Consider the following 18,389-nt stretch of genomic DNA (forward strand, 5'->3'; position numbering starts at 1 on the left):
GCTGTCTTCCAGGCAGTGTTAAACATTTACACACATTACCTCATTTAACTGTCCCATCAGTACTGCTGGGAGATAACTATCATTATGCAGAAGTAGACACATTTTACCAAATGAGCCAACAAATACAAATCATCTCCCGTGGTGCCTGGCACACAACAGTCACTCAGTCAACCATCATATAATAAATTTTCAGGCAGTGATACATGCCATAAAGGAAAGACAAAGCAGGGCAAGGGGATGACCAAGAATGGCGGGACTGGTTGCCAGTCCAGACAGGGAGGTCAGGGAAGGCCTCCCTGAGGAGGTGACATCTGAGACAAATGAAGTGAGGCTGTGAGCCAAGAGATCATTGCCAAAGCTAGCCCACAATGCCACACACAACAGCCCTTCACACACAGACACATGACAGTCACAGTCAGAGGACTCGGAACTGCCACTCACATTCACACACATAGAAACTCACGTACACTGTAAAGTCCTGCAACTCAGGGTTCCCACCACCCTGTAGCCCCCACCCAAGAAGCCCACCCACTGGTCCTCCATATAAGAGCCTGCTACAGGCACTGGGCTCCATCCTCACCGCCCCCACCCCCAGAGCCCTCAGAACACTGCAGCAGAGATGGGGGGGGGAATCAAAAGCCCCCAGGTGTCCGGAGTGAAGAGAAGAGGGAAGAGGAGTTGAGGGTGGGGACCTAGGGTGGGAAAAGGGGAGCTGCTGAGGTTCAGAGCCAAAGTTAGAGGAGACAGCTAAGGAGGAAGGGCAGGGCAGGCAGCAGGCGCTGGCCCCAGGCCCCTTACCTGGAGCCCCCATGCTGGAGTGAACCATGCTGCCCGCCCCGCGGGGCCGGGGGAACAACTGTGTCATCTCCCCGCCCTCTCTGGGGGCCAAGCCCTCTCAGCCGGAAGTCACCCAGGGAGGAAACCACAGGGTCCGCCCCCTTCAGAAGGGAAAATACTCTGGCCCAAAGGCCCACCTCAGGAGGCGGTGGACCCCAAATCATGTGTATGTTGGGGAAGTGGGGGTAGTGAGGCACAGGGCAAGTAGGCTGGAGGAGCTGACTCCTCCAGCTGAGTCTCCAGGAGGTGCCTGCAACAGCTGCCCCAGCCCTCCAGCTGCTTCCACCAAGGCAAACACATCTGGAACAGAGCATGTGGGTCTGGGAGAGAGGGTGGGCCCATTACAACAACGGCAAGAATCCCAAACACTGGCTAGAAGCGTTTTTTTGGGGGTGGAGGGGCTTTCCCAATGCCAAGCTTGACAGACACCATCTCTTGAGGTGATTGGTATTTGCCCCATTTTACAGACGAAAAGACTGAGGACCAGAGAGTTGAGGTAGCCTTCCCGAAGGCCCAGAGCCCAAAAGCAGGCCCAGAGCCCCAAAGCGTTGAAGCCAAGAAGCACAGCAGGAGACATTTGCGGTCCTGCAAGGCTGTGGGAAGGGAGGTACTCAGCCACGCACCTGTCCGCAGGTGAGGCTTCCGTCCACTGAGAGGAAGCCGAGCCCGTGGGCAGTGGCAGCGCGGGCGACGGGGCGGGGCCTTGGCCCGGAGTGGCAAGACGCCTGCCTGCCGGGGGTGGGGGTGTGTGGCAAATGCGGGTGCCCGAGGTGGTTCCGGCAAGGGGAGCCCCGGGACCCCGGACTGCCCGCAGGCCCTTCTCCGAACCGCGCTCCCGGCCCAGCGTTTCCCTCCGTGCCCGCCAGAGGGCGGCAGCGCCCAGCCAATAGGCCGGAGGGCGGGGCCGGCTGCGGAGGAGGAAGCCCCTCCCTCCGCTCCCCTCCCCGTACCCCCCCGCCCCGCCCCCGCGCGCACACCTGCGAGGGTCACACAAAGGCGCAGGACTCCCAGCGCACGGCGGCGCAGACAAAGGCGCGGCCGAGCCCGCTGCCCCCTTCCTTTGCCCGCGCCCGGTGCGAGGCTGCCAGGCCACCTGGCTCCTCCGAGCAGCCCGCTGCCGCCCTAGGCCCCGCAGGACTCAAGGCGCCCCACGCCGGCGGGACCCCTCAACCACAAGCGCGCACACGGACGCCTGGACTCACCCAGACAGACACATACACTCAAGTGTTTATACATATGGGCCCCAGCACTTCACACACACGTGTGCACACGCAGACACATGGGAACCCTCTATGTGCCCAGGGTCCAAGACCAACCCTCCCTATCCACCATCCCTAACTCCTGTGTACAGAACCCCCTCCGCTCCCTCAGTGGGCACAAGGGCACATCTACACAGGTGTGTCCAGGCACGCCTCCTGGCCCTGTGGGCCATGCTCACACCCATGCACCTTCAGGCAGGATATAACACACAGGCAGACCTTCATGAGTGCCCTTCCTTCTGCACACAAGACCCTGTGAACCCAGACCAGCCCAGGCAGGCAGACCCACTCACTGGGGATGACCAGCAGTTTTTACATCTGTACACAGAGGGGACAGTTCCCAGCTATCTACACCCCATAACATCCCATATCTCCAGAGACCACATAGCATTAACCCAGCTTCAACTCAGACCTCCTGCCTCCTGGTCCACCCCCCCACCCCCCACCCCCATCCTCTTTCAGATGCAGGGTGTCTGTACATGAGGGCCTTCGGACAGCAGTCTAGTGGCAGTGAGTACTGGAGCCTTGTCTTGAAGCTATAGGTTCTGTTTTGATTTAGGATATATGTTTTGAGGGGCTTGGAAATAAGGGTCGTAAGGACATTGGGGGGGGGGGCAGAACCCTACCAAGCCACCCCCATGCTCCACTATGGACATAGTCAATGTCATCTATATCAGGGATGCGTTTTTGGACATGACTGGGTGTCAGCCCCTTACGGTGAGCATGAACAGAAGCACCACCCATTCCTGGCGCTGCCAGACTGTAGGTCTGTAGCTGAGTGGGGGAGCCAGGGAAGGCCTCAGGTGCTCTCCCAAGGGATGAAAATACTCTATACCTCTTGGCCCCCAGGCTGAATCCCTGAGCTATAGTCAGGGATTTGAAGGAGAATTGGTCTGAGATGTCTGCCTGCTGGGAGAAGACAGAGGGACAGAGTTCAGGACCACCAGGGGCCTGGCAGCCAGCAATGGGAGGCCCAGGCTGGGCAAATAGTGGCCTCTCAGTCAGGGAAGAGGCCTCAAGCCATGTTGAGCAAGGCAGGTAGGACATAGGAGCTGGGGAGCAGTGGGGGGCCTCTCGGGGTGCAGGGAGCCTGGGAGGGAGGCAGCGCAGGGGAGGCCAGGCTGGGCTCAGGGCTGAGCGGTAATTAAAGGAGACGTAGGGGGCTCCCCAGGGCCAGCGGGGCTGGTAACTGACACGCGGGCCCCATTGCTCTGCTCATATTTCTCACCGGATCGATACGTTTGACTCCCGACAAGACAATAATCGCTTGTACGCGGCCGGCGAGTCGATCAAATACATTATTAGAGCGAGGTCCCCCGGGGGCCCGGCGGGGAGCGGTGGGGGGGAGCAGCCAGCCCACCGGGGACAGCAGAGCGGAATTCTTCACCCCTCAGGGCCCCCAGCCATGGCCTCTTCCTCTCTGTTGCCCCTGGGGACCCTCTCTGTGGCTTGGTTCCCTGGCTTCTTTCGGGATTCCCGTTGTCTCTGGCGACCTCTCCACTCAGCCCCCCACATGTCCTTGCTCTGCGTGGGGACCCAAGGGGTCTTTCTCCACAAGTGCTGCTTCATCTGTAGGGCTGAACTTGTGGGAGCTCAGAGAGGCCCCTCAGACCCCCAGCTTGGCAGTAGATAGGGACACAGGGCTACAGGCCACACTGAGTCAACAGCTGGGCCAAGAGATGAACTGGTGATTCATTGATACCAGCACTTACTCAACACATCAGCCTTCAGCACAGAATAGGCCGGGCATCATCTTGGTGGGTATGGCAGGGGGGTGCAGGGGTGGGGGGCAGTCAGGGAAAACCGGCTTAGGGACCCAAACTCATAGGAAAACAGGATGAGGAGTAGCAGACAGACACAGAGACAGAGAGATGTCTGGCTAGTCCTACTGCAAGGCTGTGTCATCTTCCAGTGGGCCCTGGATACTCTCAAACCAAACCTAGCCTTGGCCTGCCCAGGGCACTGCCTGCCCACCTCTTCCCCCACCTTCCTGGTTTCTGGGCTTAAGCCTTCACTTCCTGTTTACACACCTGCTTCAGCCTCCGCCCTGCCCTCAAAACTGCTTCTTCAGTGGCCCTAAGTCAAGGTCAAGCTGCAACCACCCCATGATCTGCCTAAGAACACCCAGCATCCAGGGACTTAAAAATATTTCTTCTTTACCATCATCATCATCATCAGCAGCAGCAGCAGCAGCAATTGTCTACTCTGTGCTAGTTGAGCCAATACATTATTTCTAATTTTCATGACAATCTGAGAAAATAAGGTCTATTATCATCCCCATGTTACTGATGAATTGGAGCTCAGAGAGGTGAAGTCACTTGCCCCACGTCACACAGCATATGAATGGTGGAGTCAGGATTGAAACTCAGACCAGTCCTCTGCATAGCTTGTTCTCTCTCTACTGCACCGTGGGTCTCCTTTGAGCTTTGAAATGCTCCCTATCCTCCAGCAGACAGCAGGGAAGTCTGCTCAGGAACAGCAAATCTCACAGTCCACAGGCCCACTCCCGCAGCCCTGAGTCTGGATATTCAGCAATTCAGTGGACTCCCTCTGCCTTATCAATTCTCGGCGGAAGGTAGGCCAACCCTTCCATTGCTTTCGATTCAGATGTTTCCTGTGTCCCTTGGTGCCACACCCTGGGCTGGGGTCTGAGGGCTTAGAGATGAGCTGGGCTGAACCCTGCCTGATGATCTGATGGAAGACAGAGGGTGGGCAGTGTGGTATGGAAGGCTTTGTGAGGAGGTGGCGTTTTCATGGCAGTCCGGAGCTATTCGTGAGGCAAAGGATGTGGGGAAGTGCACTGCAAACAACAGGAACAGAAGAGGTAGGAAGGGAGGCGTGTATGGCTTGGTACAGGGTAAACAAGGTGGATATAGGAGACTGAGGTGGAGAGGCAGAGCAGACCCCAGGGCCTTGCAGGCCAAGTAAGCATTTTGGATTTTACTGCAAGCACAGCAGGATGCCACTGGGAAGGTCTCAAGCGGAGAAGTGATGTGATTCTGTGAATGTTTTTGTAGACAATACGGGGTGCTGTGGGAAGTCAGTGAAGGGCCACAGTGTGAGGGAGGTCAGCTGTGAGAAATGGGTGGTTTCTACATGAAATGGAGGGGATGGTGGCTGGGACCAGGGTGGTGGCGGGGGCAGGGTGGGGAGGAACACGCGTCCCTAGGAGCAATTTTGACAGTAGACTCAACAGGATTGGTGATTTGCTGAAGGTGGGAGTTGGGGGAGGAATCAAGAATGAAGCCCAGGAACACAGAAGTACCTCTGTTGCCATTGAAAGGTTGAAGAGAAGGGAGGCCTCAAGCTGGGATGAGAAAGATCTAGGCAAGGTGCCATACAATGCCTCGAGGCTGGATTTGATGTTATAGGTGGAAGATTTTTGAGCAGGGACAGTGCACGCAAGAGATACTCCATGGCATGAGGACAGGCTAGTGGGTGGAATCTGGAGTCAGGATGAGTAGAGAGGAGGCTGGGACAATAGGTGAGATGACAGGGAGATTGGGGCCATGTGGGTCCACCTTCATGGGAAATTCTTTTTTTTTTTTTCCTTCACGGGAAATTCTACAGGACTCTAGTGGGCCTGCAGGTAGATGACTGGTCACGTGGCTGGGTAAACACTGAGACCATCATCAATGGACAGTGGGAAGGAAAGCAGGCTGGGAGAAGACACTCAGGTCAGTGCTGGGGGTGAGGTCAGGAAGAGGCCTCTCGGAAGCAGCAAGGTCTATGGACCAGGAAGCCAACAGATGCTTAATAAATTCACATGGACACAACATGCCTTGATGTACCACCCTCAACCTCATGACACCAATTACCCAAAACCTGCCAGAATTCTCAAGAGTTCACCTCAAGTCAGAAGAAATTGAGCACTGTGATATGACTTAAAGAAGACAAGTCATAAGACCAAGCAGATCCCCATTCTGAACTGGCCACTTGGTGACCTAGGGCAGCCCTTTGCATGCTCTGGGCCTCAGTTTCCCTGTCTCTAGGTGGGAAGTGGGCTGGAGGAGCTCACAAAGGCTTTTTTCAGCTCTAACAGTCTGTGCTTGAATGAAACAAGAATGGGCAAGATAGTCTGATGGATAAACGCTGTAAGACAAATACAAGGACAGAAAGGGAATGTATTACAGGCTTAATCTAAGTAGGACCTGGCTAAGGATACTAAGGGCTCCACTGACTCCTCACCTCTTATTAGGGACTTTTGTTATGACTATTTTATTTTATTATTTGTTAAGATTTTATTTATTTATCTGACACGGAGAGAGAGCAAAAGCAGGGGGAGCAGCAGGCAAAGGAAGAGGGAGAAAGCACTCTCCACCAAGCAGAGAGCCCAACGCAGGGCTCGATCCCAGAACCCTGGGATCATGACCTGAGCTGAATGCAGACGCTTAACTGACTCAGCCATCCAGGCATGTTATCCCCATTTTAAAGAAATGAGGGAAAGTGAGGGCTGTGGTCACAGCTAAGCTGAGGTACACCCACAGCCTTTCTGACCCCAAAGCCTGTGCCCAAACTGCTGTGCTGGGCTCACTGCTCCTCTTGGCTAGTGTGTGTCTCTCTGAGACTGTAGATCCTCTGAGAACAGGGTCCATGGCATCCATCAACACATACCCACCAGGGCCTCCAAGGAAGCTAAAGAAGCAGATGCCTGGCCCCTTCCCCTGACAAGGCACCGCCCTTGGCCCAGGAGCCCCTACTCACCCCCTGCTGTCCACACCAATCCAGCCCAGACTTCCCACTTTTCCAGCAAGCCTTCAGGCTCAAGGCCACCGCTGTCCCACAAGCAGGGAGGGAGCTGTCCAAAGGCTGAAGCGCAGGGACCATCGTCCTTGGTCTGGAAGCTTTCTAGTACCTCCCTTCTGCCTCTGGGACAAGCCCAGTGCCTGCACCATCACGGCCTCCTGGGCCTAGCAGGACTTCACTTCATGTCTCCCCACACAAAGCACCGCCCACCAGCCCCACTGGTGGAAGCTGAGTCTGTCGTCCCCACCTCGGGGCCTTTGACCCTGCTTACCCCTCTCTGAGAATGCTGTTCCCATCACTTCCCATTCCGCTTGTCCTTGAGAACACAACTCAAAGGCTGCCTCCTCTGAAAGGTCTTCCCTTAGTCTCTCTCCACTCTCACTGGTTTCATTTTCTTCGTAGTACTCTCTGGAACTCAGTTATCATCAGCTTGTTTTAGTGTCTGGATCCCCCTCTGAAATGGAAGCTCTCTGAAAACTGGTGGGGTTGTGGGGTTTTTTGTTGTTGTTGTTGTTTTTGTTTGTTTGGTTTTTTTTTTTTTTTATCTATTCCCAGCACCTAAAATAGTGCCTGGCACACAGCAGGTGTCCAACTATCTCTGCTGAATGAGTAAATCCCTTGGGGCTCCCAGAGCCCACAGAATGAAGTCCAAGGTTGGCTCTCCAAGCCCAAGTGGGTGAGGGCCTCTGCCAATCTGTGCAGCCACTTTGCACTTAGAGCTCACCTTCTTCCTCTGGTCAGCACCTTGGATTCCCCTATGTGCCCAGCCTTCTTGCCTCCTTTGTCAGCTCAAATCCCCCCCCCCTCCCCAGAAGCCACCTCTGACTCCACCAGAGGCCCAATTAATAGTAATGACTTGGTCTTTCCACAGTCCAGGCAGCATTCTGGGCTTTAGCACCAGTGGTCCTGCATTGCAATTACTTCCCACTCAGGCTGCCCCACAGGGCAGGGCTTGAGGGCAAGGCAGGGTCCGATTCATTACTGTGGAGTCAGAGCCTAGCACTGGGCCTGCAGACAGCCGGGGCTTCAGGAATGTTTGTTGCATTAGGGCACCCACCCTGCAGACTGTTATTATCTGTACAGCCTATACAAGCACTGATTTGGGAGTCAGATGTATGAAGGTCTACAAACTATCCCTCCATTCACTTGCTATTTAACTCTGGGCAGTGAATTCACTCCTCTGAGCCTCAGGCTCCACCTCTGTGAAATGGGGGCAGTACCATGGGCTGACAGGAACGTCATTAATTGTAAATGTAATATTTGCCACCATGCACACAGAGTTCAGAAAGTTCACAAAGTGTTCATCACATCAAGGTTTAAAATACACATGATAAGATGAGCACTGGGTGTTATACTATATGTTGGCAAATTGGATTTAAATAAATTTTTTAAAAGATTTTATTTGTTTATTCATGAGAGACACACACACACACACACAGAGAGAGAGAGAGAGAGAGAGAGAGAGAGGCAGAGACACAGGCAGGGGGAGAAGCAGGCTCCATGTAAGGAGCCTGATGTGGGACTCGATCCTGGGACTCCAGGATCATGCCCTGGGCCAAAGGCAGGTGCTAAACTGCTGAGCCACCCAGAGATCCCCTGATTGAAATAAAATTTAAAACACCTTGTTTTATTTTTATTTTATTTTTTTTAAACACTTTGTTTAAAAAAAAAAATTGGGGATGCCTGGGTGGCTCAGTGGTTGGGCACCTGCCTTCGGCTCAGGTCGTGATCCCAGGATCTAGGATTGAGTCCTACAGCAGGCTCCCTGCGAGGAGCCTGCTTCTCCCTCTGCCTATGTCTCTGCCTCTCTTTCCCAGTCTGTGTCTCTCATGAATAAATAAATAAATCTTTTAAAAAAAAAAGCTTAGAAATACAGGAAAATTAAAAACAACCCAGATGCCACCAGTAGGACATGGTTAAGTGATTTATAGTATATTCATCCTCAGTATGTGTCAGGAAAGACATGAAAGACAGATCTACAGATGTGAACATGGAAAGTTCTCCAAGCCACTACTGAGTGAAATAGCAAGTTGCAGAAGGATTTATACAATTTAATATCATCTATGTAAACATCTACAAACAACGCCATACATTTTCTGTGAGTGTGCAGGTGCCGATAAATGCAGAGGCAAAGGTCTGAAGATAACTGACTAATGACCCCTGCCTTTGGTGAGGGGACCAGACTGGGGGAGCAGAGAGTTTTTAACCTTTTCTGTTATGGTTTTGGGTTTTTTTTTAAAGATTTTTTCATTTATTCATGAGAGAGAGAGAGAGAGAGAGAGAAACAGACACAGGCAGAGGGAGAAGCAGCAGCAGGCTCCAAGCAGGGAGCCTGACGTGGGACTCGATCCCAGGTCTCCAAGATCACACCCTGGGCTGAAAGCGGCGCTAAACCGCTGAGCCACCTGGGCTGCCCGGTTTTGGTTTTTATAATGAGATCGTATTCATTTTTTTGAATTAAAATTAGAATCCACTAAATGAGACATAGGTGGCTAACTACAAAGGAAAAAGCAAAGAAATGATTATCCCCAAAGTGAGGACAGGGGTTACTTCCAGCAGGGGTGAGGTGACAGGTGTGTAGAAGGGACATGCAGGGGTGGGGGCTGCTGGATGCTTGTGGCCTTCTTCATCCTGACCTAAGTGGACAGCACAGATGTTCACTGTATAAAGATTGATTAAGCTGTACATTTATGACTTGTCCACATGACCGTGCTTCCTGCGGGTAGGGGCCAATTTGTACACGTCGCGGTATCATCTGGGCCCCATCCACTCCTAATTCACTGCACAGAAGCCGACCTTCACAGAAGTCTTTGTTCAGTAGGGTGCGCCCCATAGCTGCGAGCGCTCCAAGGGACCAAGCCGCTGTCCAGGGTCCTAACGGCCCACGCCTGGGAGGCCTCGAGAGGCTGGCAAATCAATATGCCAGCTTCAAGACTCCTTATCCTAACCAGCACCCCTCAACCCTGCCGTGTGACCGACCCCAGCTAGCCTCTAGCTCATCACCTCCCATTATGCCCCAGCCATCACTCACTTCCTCCTTGCTAGCTTTCTGTTCCTTCAACCCAAGCCCAAGCTCTGCCGTGCCTCAGGACCTATGCTCACACTCGCCTCCTGTCTGGTGCCACCTTGCCCCAGATGTTCTATGCTGCATTCCCTCACTCATCCCAGGATTCCACTTACATGCATTCAACATAGAGAGGTCTTGGTCATCTTGCCTCACGTTAGCCTTTCCGCTCCTCATTTCTATCCTCTTCCAGCACTTCTCACTACTTAACATTCAGGTTTTTGAGGGTTATGTGGTTGTTTATAATCTGCCCCCCCCCACTTGGGTTTTCTCAATGCCAGGAGGATAGGGAGCATAGTATGTCTCTCCTGTTCTGTTTTATTCTGCTTTTTAAAAGGGCCTCTGGGGATCCCTGGGTGGCGCAGCGGTTTGGCGCCTGCCTTTGGCCCAGGGCGCGATCCTGGAGACCCGGGATCAAATCCCACGTCGGGCTCCTGGTGCATGGAGCCTGCTTCTCCCTCTGCCTATGTCTCTGCCTCTCTCTCTCTCCCTGTGTGACTATCATAAATAAAAGTAAAAAAAATAAAAAATAAAATAAAAGGGCCTCTGGTGCCCAAAATTGCATTCATCATAAGACTTGTTCACCACATACTCCCATTGTTGGCTGGGCAAACCCCTGGCCATTATTTATTTGCTTATTTTATTTATTTTAAATAATATGCTCATGTGAACCTGCCACTCAATGTTCAAGTTGGAACCATGGAAATAATCACTCTGACTCTTGTAGGACTTGTTTACGCTATGTCCCCAGCTCCTGTCATATAGGAGGCACTTGGTGGCTATTTACTTAAGAATAAGCTAAGGGAGGGGGGGCACCTTGATGGCTCAGTTGATTAAGCATCTGCCTCCAGCTCAAGCCTTAGGCTTAGGTCATGATCCCAGGGTCCTGGGATCAGGCCCTACCTTGGGCTCCTTGCTCAGTGGGGAGTCTGCTTCTCCCTCTCCCTCTGCCCCTCACCCTGCTCATTCTCTCTCTCTCTCTCTCTCTTTCTCTCTCCCTCTCTCCTCTCCCTCTCTGTCTCTCAAATAAATAAATAAAATATTTAAACACACACAGAATAATAAGCTAAGGGACACTGACCTGCATTCATGAAAAGGGAGCTAATGGGAGTGCCTGCCTGGCCTCCCAAGAAGGCGGATGGCGGTGGAGAAAGAATCAAAGGCCAGGCCCTCCACTAAGTTCCCTTGTCCTTCCTCGTGCTCCCAGCCTCTGCTCAGCCTGGCCCAAGGCCTCTTCTGTGCAATTCCACTCTACACCTTCACAGAGGCCTCACTGTGCCAGCCAGACCCCGTGCCAGGACTGAGGACACCGAGCCCACCAGCCTGGGACTCACCCTTGAGGGATTCTCAAACCACTATGTCCCGGGCCCCCTGGCTGTCTACTGTTACCATGAGCTACAGTAAAAGCAGCCAGCCAGCTCCTGTTCTGTACTGGCATGTGCTCTGTGCTCTCCTCACATCATCTTCTGGCATCCTCCCAGTGAGCCAATAAAGCAGGTGCTATTCCTTTCACCCCCTTCCAGAGGAGCACCCTAAAGTAGGCCAGAGTGGGTAGAGACTTGCCCAGACCAGGAAGGGGGCAGGGTGATTCCAGAGCACGGCTCTCCTTACCATCCGGCATGCTGCTGTGCCAGCTTCTCCCCTCAGAGGTCCACAGGATCCTGGGCCTCCTGCATTTCTGCAAAAGCAACTGAGCACGGTGGGAAAGGTGTCCATTCTAGAGTCACCTCACAGGTGGTAAGGTCCCAGTGGCAGGATTCAGTGAGGCCTGGGCAGGGGTGTCACTTGGACCAGGTACCCCATCCACAAAGGGCCTCAGTGAACAAGACTTTTTACTTTATGGTTGGGTACCACTGCCAGACCACACCACCTGGGGGACACTCTGCATTTTGTTTTACTTAAATAGTTCAATACATGACCTGGCAAATACTAGTTATTTCGCATTTTGTTGTTGTTGTTGAGAGTACAAGTCTATAACTCCATTTTTTGTTCCTTTGTCCTTTATTCTTAGCATACTGGGAAGCTCAAAAAGTATAAGCAGGTCTTGGGGTTCTCTCACCCTCTATGGAGCTTGCTGAGTCCTTGCTGTGTGACTGCAAGCAAGCCACCCAACCTCTCTGAGCCTCTCCACAAAGAAACAAGGTGGCCTCTGAGGGTCTTTCTAAAACTTAATCAGGCTGTCACTCCCTTGCTTAAGACCTCAGGGGCTTCCCCGCATTGGGGGAAATAACCCAAACCCCTTAACCCAGGCCATGACATCCTGTGCAATCTGGCTCCTGCCTACATCTCTCATCTCTTCCCCTAACACTGATCCAAGCCACATCCACAGAGGGCCCTGCCTGCAGGAGGTGTTCCACAAACATTTATTTGGAGGTGTTTAACTTGTGAAATTGGGTAGGCCTACATTTTATGAGACAGCCCCTGCCTCTGTGGAAGCAAACTCTGAGCTCTGGACACTTGAAGGAAAGTGAAGGATTGGGACGCCTGGGTGGCTCAGAGGTTGAGCATCTATCTGCCTTTGGCTCAGATCGTGGTCCCGGGGTCCACAATTTTAAATAAAATCTAAAAAGAGTGTCTATTCTTTCTTTTGAAAACAAGTGAAGGATCAAGGAAGATGTGTAGGTTTTTTTTTTTAAGATTTTATTCATTTATTCATGAGAGACACACAGAAAGAGAGAGGCGAGACACAGAGAGAGAGAGAGAGGCAGAGACACAGGGAGGGAGAAGCAGGCTCCATGCAGGGAGCCCGATGTGGGACTCGATTCCAGGTCTCCAGGATCATGCCCTGGGCCGAAGGCGGTGCTAAACCACTGAGCCACCCAGGCTGCCCCAGATGTGTAGGTTTTTGGTGTGATAACCATTTACTGAGATGGGATGAGTTCCTAGAGGAGCTCACGGACAAGGAATCCAGAGTTCTGCTTTAGACAGTAAAAGGAGGTACCCTGCACCCACTGGTTAGAAACACTTTCCATGCATTTTCTCATTGAATATTGTCACCGAGTGGTTCTATAAGAGGACCATTGTCAACATGCCCATTTTACAGATGAAGAAACTGATGCGCAGCAAGGTGGAATCATTTGCCTGAGCTGACACAGATGGAACCAGGGTCGGCATCCAGGGTCCATGCCGCCATCTACCTGTTGACCTCTGTCCACCTCTTCCCTTTGGCTTGGGCCTGGGCTTGCTGTCTGAGACATCCACATGCCTCCTGTCCCTGTCCCGGCTACGGCCTCCTGCCAACAGGAGTCATTTGCTAAGAGTGTTTACGTTGGTTGCCTCCCCGAGTCTCAGCGACGTTGGGGTGTACACTGTTCCCAGGGGCCCGGTACATTCCCCAAGTTCACACAGCAAGGCCAGCTATGAGGAGCACAAACACCTTCGGACCGACTAGCCCCCTACACCACCTCACTCGGAGCTCGCCTCCTCCCTGGAGTATCCTAAGGAAGGCCTCTCGGTCACCTCCATGCAGGACCTCTACCTGGCAGTGAACTTCTCCCTAGCGCCCAAAAGACCAGGCACTTTGAGGTTTGTGTAGAAAACACTAAAATAGATGCAACCCAAGATTCTGCCTCCCAGAGGCTGGCCCTGGCCTCCTTGAGAAAAAGCAGCATCCGTCCTGGTGAGAGGAAAGACTCAGGTGCGTGCAGGCTCAGACCCTCACTCTGCCCGACCAGCCGTGTGAACTTGGATCGGCAGCTCCGCTACTTGAAGCCTCAGTATGAGCACCATCTCTAAAGCCCCCTTTGATTCCTCTACACCCCCAGGCTGGGACCCCCCCTTCCAGCCCTCACCCTGCAGGTCTCCATGCTGCTATGCCTGATCCCCATAGTCTCCTCTCACTCTGGCGCCCCAAGAGGGTCTTTCTAAAACTTAATCAGGCTGTCACTCCCTTTCTTAAGACTTCAGGGGCTTCCCCGCATTGGGGAAAATAACCCAAATCCCTCAACCCAGGCCACGACATCCTGTGCAATCTGGCTCCTGCCTACATCTCTCATCTCTTCCCCTAACACTGATCCAAGCCACACCGCCTCCTCTCTGTTCCTTAAACCAAACTCTTTGTAACCCTAGACCCTTTGCATGTGCTAGTCCCTCTGTCTGGAAGGCTCTTTGTCTAGTTAGGTCCTATTCCTCTTTCAAGGTCCTGCTTAAATGTCTTGTCCGGTCTCTATTAGCTCCCTATGACTGTCTCTTCTTCGGAGGAATTTATCACCATTTCTGATTTTGCATTTAATTGATATTTGCACTTAAATATCCACATCCACTCTGGTCTGTCAACTCCACAAAAGTAGACCACGCCAGTTTTGTTCACTGCTTTATCTCCAGTGCCCGACACAGAGCCTGGCACACAGCAAGGGCTCAGCAGAGGTGGGGAACGTGTCAGTTAAATGGATCCTTTATGGGGACAAGCAGCTGAGGCTGGACTTGAGTCTTCTGTGCCTCAGTTTCCAGTTGTATAAAATCAAGATCATAATTCCTCCCATACAGAGTAGTGGTGAGGATCCAAACAGACAACAAATATTGACGGTGCTTTTGGGGAAAAATGTTCTTCAAATATAAAAGCTTGAAAGAGCTGGAACCTAGAAACTGGCAACATTCAGAGAAGAGCAAGAGAGAAGGGCATGGCCATTTGTCAAGTAACCTTATCTGCCAGACATTTTACATTTCTCCGTTCACCGACTTCTATGAGATGGTAGTTATGGCCCAGAGGAGGAAGCTGAGACTCAGAGAGAGGAAAACACCTGCCCATGGTGAGTCTGGAAGGGCCCGGATTTGAACCCAGCACATGGAGGCAGTCACACTTCCCATGCATCTCCAGCAGAACTTGACCTCTTGCAGTGGGCTTTGAACAAACACTTAGAGGTTGGATTAGTGAAAAGGGCCAACCAGAGTGGCTTGGGTTGGAATGGCTGTCTCGCCAGGTTCTGCCACTAGCTGGTGACCTTGGGCGAGCCACTCCCCTTCCCTAAGCCTCAGTACCCCACCCGCAAAGGGGTAATGATGACTGTGCCTGCCACCTATGGTGGTCAGGGATTCAGCCCAAGCCTGCAGGTCGAGTGCTTAGGAAAAAGTAAGCAGTTATGAGCAGCTGTAGAACCATTATTCTTGCACACGAGGGAGCAGCATGGGCAAAGGCTTGGGGGCAGCTTAGGGGGATGATGAGAGGGCAGTGGAAAGAGGGCCCATCAGAGAGGATCCTACACTCTGAAGAATAGACCCTGTGGGCAGGGGGCGGGGGCTCATCCTCAAGCAACCAGGGGTGAGCTGGGATCCTCCATCTCCTGTCCTTCTTTCCACCCTCTCCTCTCAGACCCCTCACCTCCTTCCTGGGCCCCCACCACAATCCTACACATCTCAATCACCTGCCAACCTCGTCTCCCATCCCAGGGTCCAGCCCGGCCCCAGCTCAGGAACACAGCTGAACACAGCCCACAGGGATCTTTCTTTTGTGTCAGGAAGGCCTTCTACTAATTAGAAAATTATCATCTGAAGACCGGATAGAACATTTCCTAATGGTGAAAAGTAAACTGTTTTAGGCGCAAGCCAGCAACTGACATGTGGGTAGGTACGTGTGTTTAGGCACCACATTTCTAACACAAACTGCCTCTTCCCACTTTTCAGAGGAATCACAGACACACAGCTCCTTACTCCCCTTCACAAGCCAGGGAGCTGCAAGACCTGAGGGGAGGAAATGAGAATGCTGTACCAACGTATGGATTTGTTGACTGGTGGTCACTGAGTCCCTAGGTGAAGAATGACGGCCTGGAAGGGAGACTGGGGTTCATCCTGGACTGCTCCCTCTCCCGAGTGCCCCCCCATCTGTCAACCCCCTGTCAGTTCAACCCAGACATCTAGAAATCCCTCTGCTTCCTCCGGCATCTAAGCCCCCCTCTTTCTCCTCCCGCCTGCCTGCCCCACCACTGCTCAGGCTCCTCCCCAGGCAGACACTGAGCTAGGGACAAGATGCAGTCCGGTCCATGGAGCTGCCGATGGAAGCGGGACCTGGGGTCCTGAATCCATGTCTTACACAACTCCCTAAAAAGCCCGACTCTGGTCAGATCACACCCCTGCCCTGACCTAGAGGAAAAGTCTTGGCATCTTGGGCTTCCTCCAGCTTGCCCTTCCCAGCCGTAAGGAGAAGGTGAGAGGGCATGTCTGCAGTGTTGAGACTTCCTCCTGGGAGGACATGGGGATGGGGTGGTGACCATGCCCTGCAGCAGGACCCTGCCTGGCTGCCTCCCCAGGAGTCTGGGAGGACTCCAGATTCTCAAGGCTCTAGTCAGGCCTGTCCCCAGAGGATGGCAAAAACCGAGATGCAGGGCAGGCAAGTGACAGGAACAAAGCCACTTGACACATCTGTGGGACCCAACCCCCATTCTCCGGCTCTGTCTCTGCGGGTGCAGACTCATTCTACCTCCAGACACTGATGACCCCAGGAGAAGAGAAGAGAGGTCCGAGATCTTTTCTCTGCACTTCCTGCTGACGTTCTAAGGGCCTGCGCCTCTGTTTATGTTCATGCAGCTGGAGAGAGCAAGCAGAGATAAACCAAGAAAGACAGGCAGTGGGACAAGGGATGTGGGGGCAGGCAGGGTAGGAGAGGCAGGTAGTGCGGCAGAGAAAAAGGGTGCCGGGAAAGAATGATCAGGGACTGTGCAAGTAGAACAGAGAAGAGTGTGGGGGCTCCGGCATCCCTGGATGGAGAGGCAGCGATAACAGAGAGAGTACACAGAGACAGAGACAGAGGGCTGCAAAGAAAGAGAGACAAAGAGGGAAAAAGAACAGAAAAGGGGGGGGAGCTAGAGCAAGCCAGGGTGGGGCTCCCAGGGCCCTCTGTAAACTGCTTCCCAGACACCCCGCCTGACGGTACCGCCTGACCTGGCTGGTGTGGGAGGGGTATCCAAGCCCACGCTATCTCTTCCCCTGTCCCCCCAGACAGGGCCCAAGTGCAGCTTGGAAGGGGGAGGTGCAGGAGCTGGAGGACGGCCACTGGCCAGCCCAGGGGCAGGGACCTGTCTCCCCCCACCTGTTCTTATCCTCTGTGCTATGCTGCTGCAGGCGGGCAGCTCCAGCTCTCCTGACTTCTGTCCACACCTCCCTCAACCTGTGGCCATCATCTCTCTGCCTGCCCACCCTGACACTGTCTTGTCCATCTCCGTGCCGCCCCCCCAACACACAACTCATCCACAGCCCACCTTTCTGCTCCCCTGCAGGTTTGGGGTTAGGGCGGGTAGCCCAACAGCCTAGATGGGGAGGGGGCCTGGTGGATTATTGAGGATGCACTGGACTGCGGCTGACACGGATGAGGAGGAAGAGGAGGGGGTCTTGGTGATGGACGATGCTGGTTCTGCGGTGGGGGGCAGTGGGGAGGGGGTGGAGGAGGGCTGGGGGAGGGGTGGTGAGGAAGCGGGTTGAGGGGGGAGCAGGACCAGGCTCACATTTGGCATTCAGGGCAGCTGACAATAAAAATGCTTTATTGCCAAGAAACTGGATCGATCGGGGCTGGAGGGGGCCGGCAGGGGGGACGCGGAGGGCTCAGCGCAGAGGCCGGCGGCCGGGCCTCCGCAGCGACCAGGGCCCGAGCTGCCCTCCCCCCTGCGCCCCCCTCCCCGCCTCCTGCCCTTTCTCTCTCCTGCAGCCACCGCTTAGTTCTTATTATATTTTTTCTTATATATTTTTTCCCCCAGCTTCTCCTGCTCCTGTTATTTTTTTTCTTTTAATTTTTTTTAAAACTCGCTGCACTCCCGATGCCGAAGGCCGCATGGGGGCTGGGTGGGGGTGTCTGCCCAGGCCAGGCCCCTATCCACAGGGCATCCAGAGCTGCTGGCTCAGAGCTGAGCCCCACTTTGCCTCCACATCCCCCAGTTCAATCAGACTCTCCCCCACCGTCAGAGCCTGCCCCCATGGGTGCCTATCTCCCCTGCCATTCATGCTAAGGGTCTCCGTCCTCCTATGAAATAACCCCCCCTCTCTGGTAGGCTCAGGGCCCTGGCCAGACCTCCCTCCCCTCCCCCCTACCTGGTCCCCTGCTCACTCCCAGAGCCATTTGGCTGATGGTCAGAACTGTCCGTCAAGGGGGCTCTGAGCCCCTGGGGACCCAGATGGGAGGAGGGAAGGGGAGAGGTCGGGGGTCAGGCCACGTCCCCTCAGCTCGGCTCTTTCCCCTCCCCCTTCCTAACAAAGGGAACAGCGGCCGACGCTGGGTGGGGGCGGCCTGGTACTCAGGGAAGCAGGGAGGAGAGGGATGGTGGGGATGGCCATGGGCAGGAGGTGGGGGTGGGGCTTGCCTGCCCCTCCTCTGCCCTCCCCCTCGGGTCAAGGCTAAGGTGATTCCTCAACCTCTCGGGGAGGCTGGGCTGGGCTGGGAGGGGAGGAGGATCTGGATAGACAAAGAACCCGGAGCCCCGGGGAGTTGGGGGCTGGGGGGACGCACCTGGGACCCAGGCAGCCCCGGCTGAGGGAGGGGCAGCAGGCACCCCTCTGGCCTT

At 53.9% G+C, this 18,389-nt stretch overlaps 1 protein-coding gene across 11 annotated transcripts in view; it reads right to left on the reverse strand.

Annotated features, from left to right (window-relative positions):
• The window catches only part of POU2F2 (POU class 2 homeobox 2), a 75,773-nt gene that overhangs the window by 31,433 nt on the left and 25,951 nt on the right, over positions 1 to 18,389 (reverse strand). For 8 of the 11 annotated variants that reach the window (XM_072753797.1, XM_072753780.1, XM_072753777.1 and 5 more), the window contains exon 1: positions 799 to 843. The exons of 1 other annotated variant lie outside the window; for it this stretch is intronic. In XM_072753797.1, coding sequence (XP_072609898.1) covers positions 799 to 826 — 28 coding nt within the window. In that variant the 5' untranslated portion in view covers positions 827 to 843. Of the gene's footprint in view, positions 1 to 798; positions 858 to 18,389 lie in introns of those variants that run through there. 2 more of the 11 variants (XM_072753783.1, XM_072753812.1) reach the window with 1 other exon arrangement.

Source organism: Vulpes vulpes, chromosome 1, assembly GCF_048418805.1.
Source record: "Vulpes vulpes isolate BD-2025 chromosome 1, VulVul3, whole genome shotgun sequence".
Lineage (NCBI taxonomy): Eukaryota > Metazoa > Chordata > Mammalia > Carnivora > Canidae > Vulpes > Vulpes vulpes.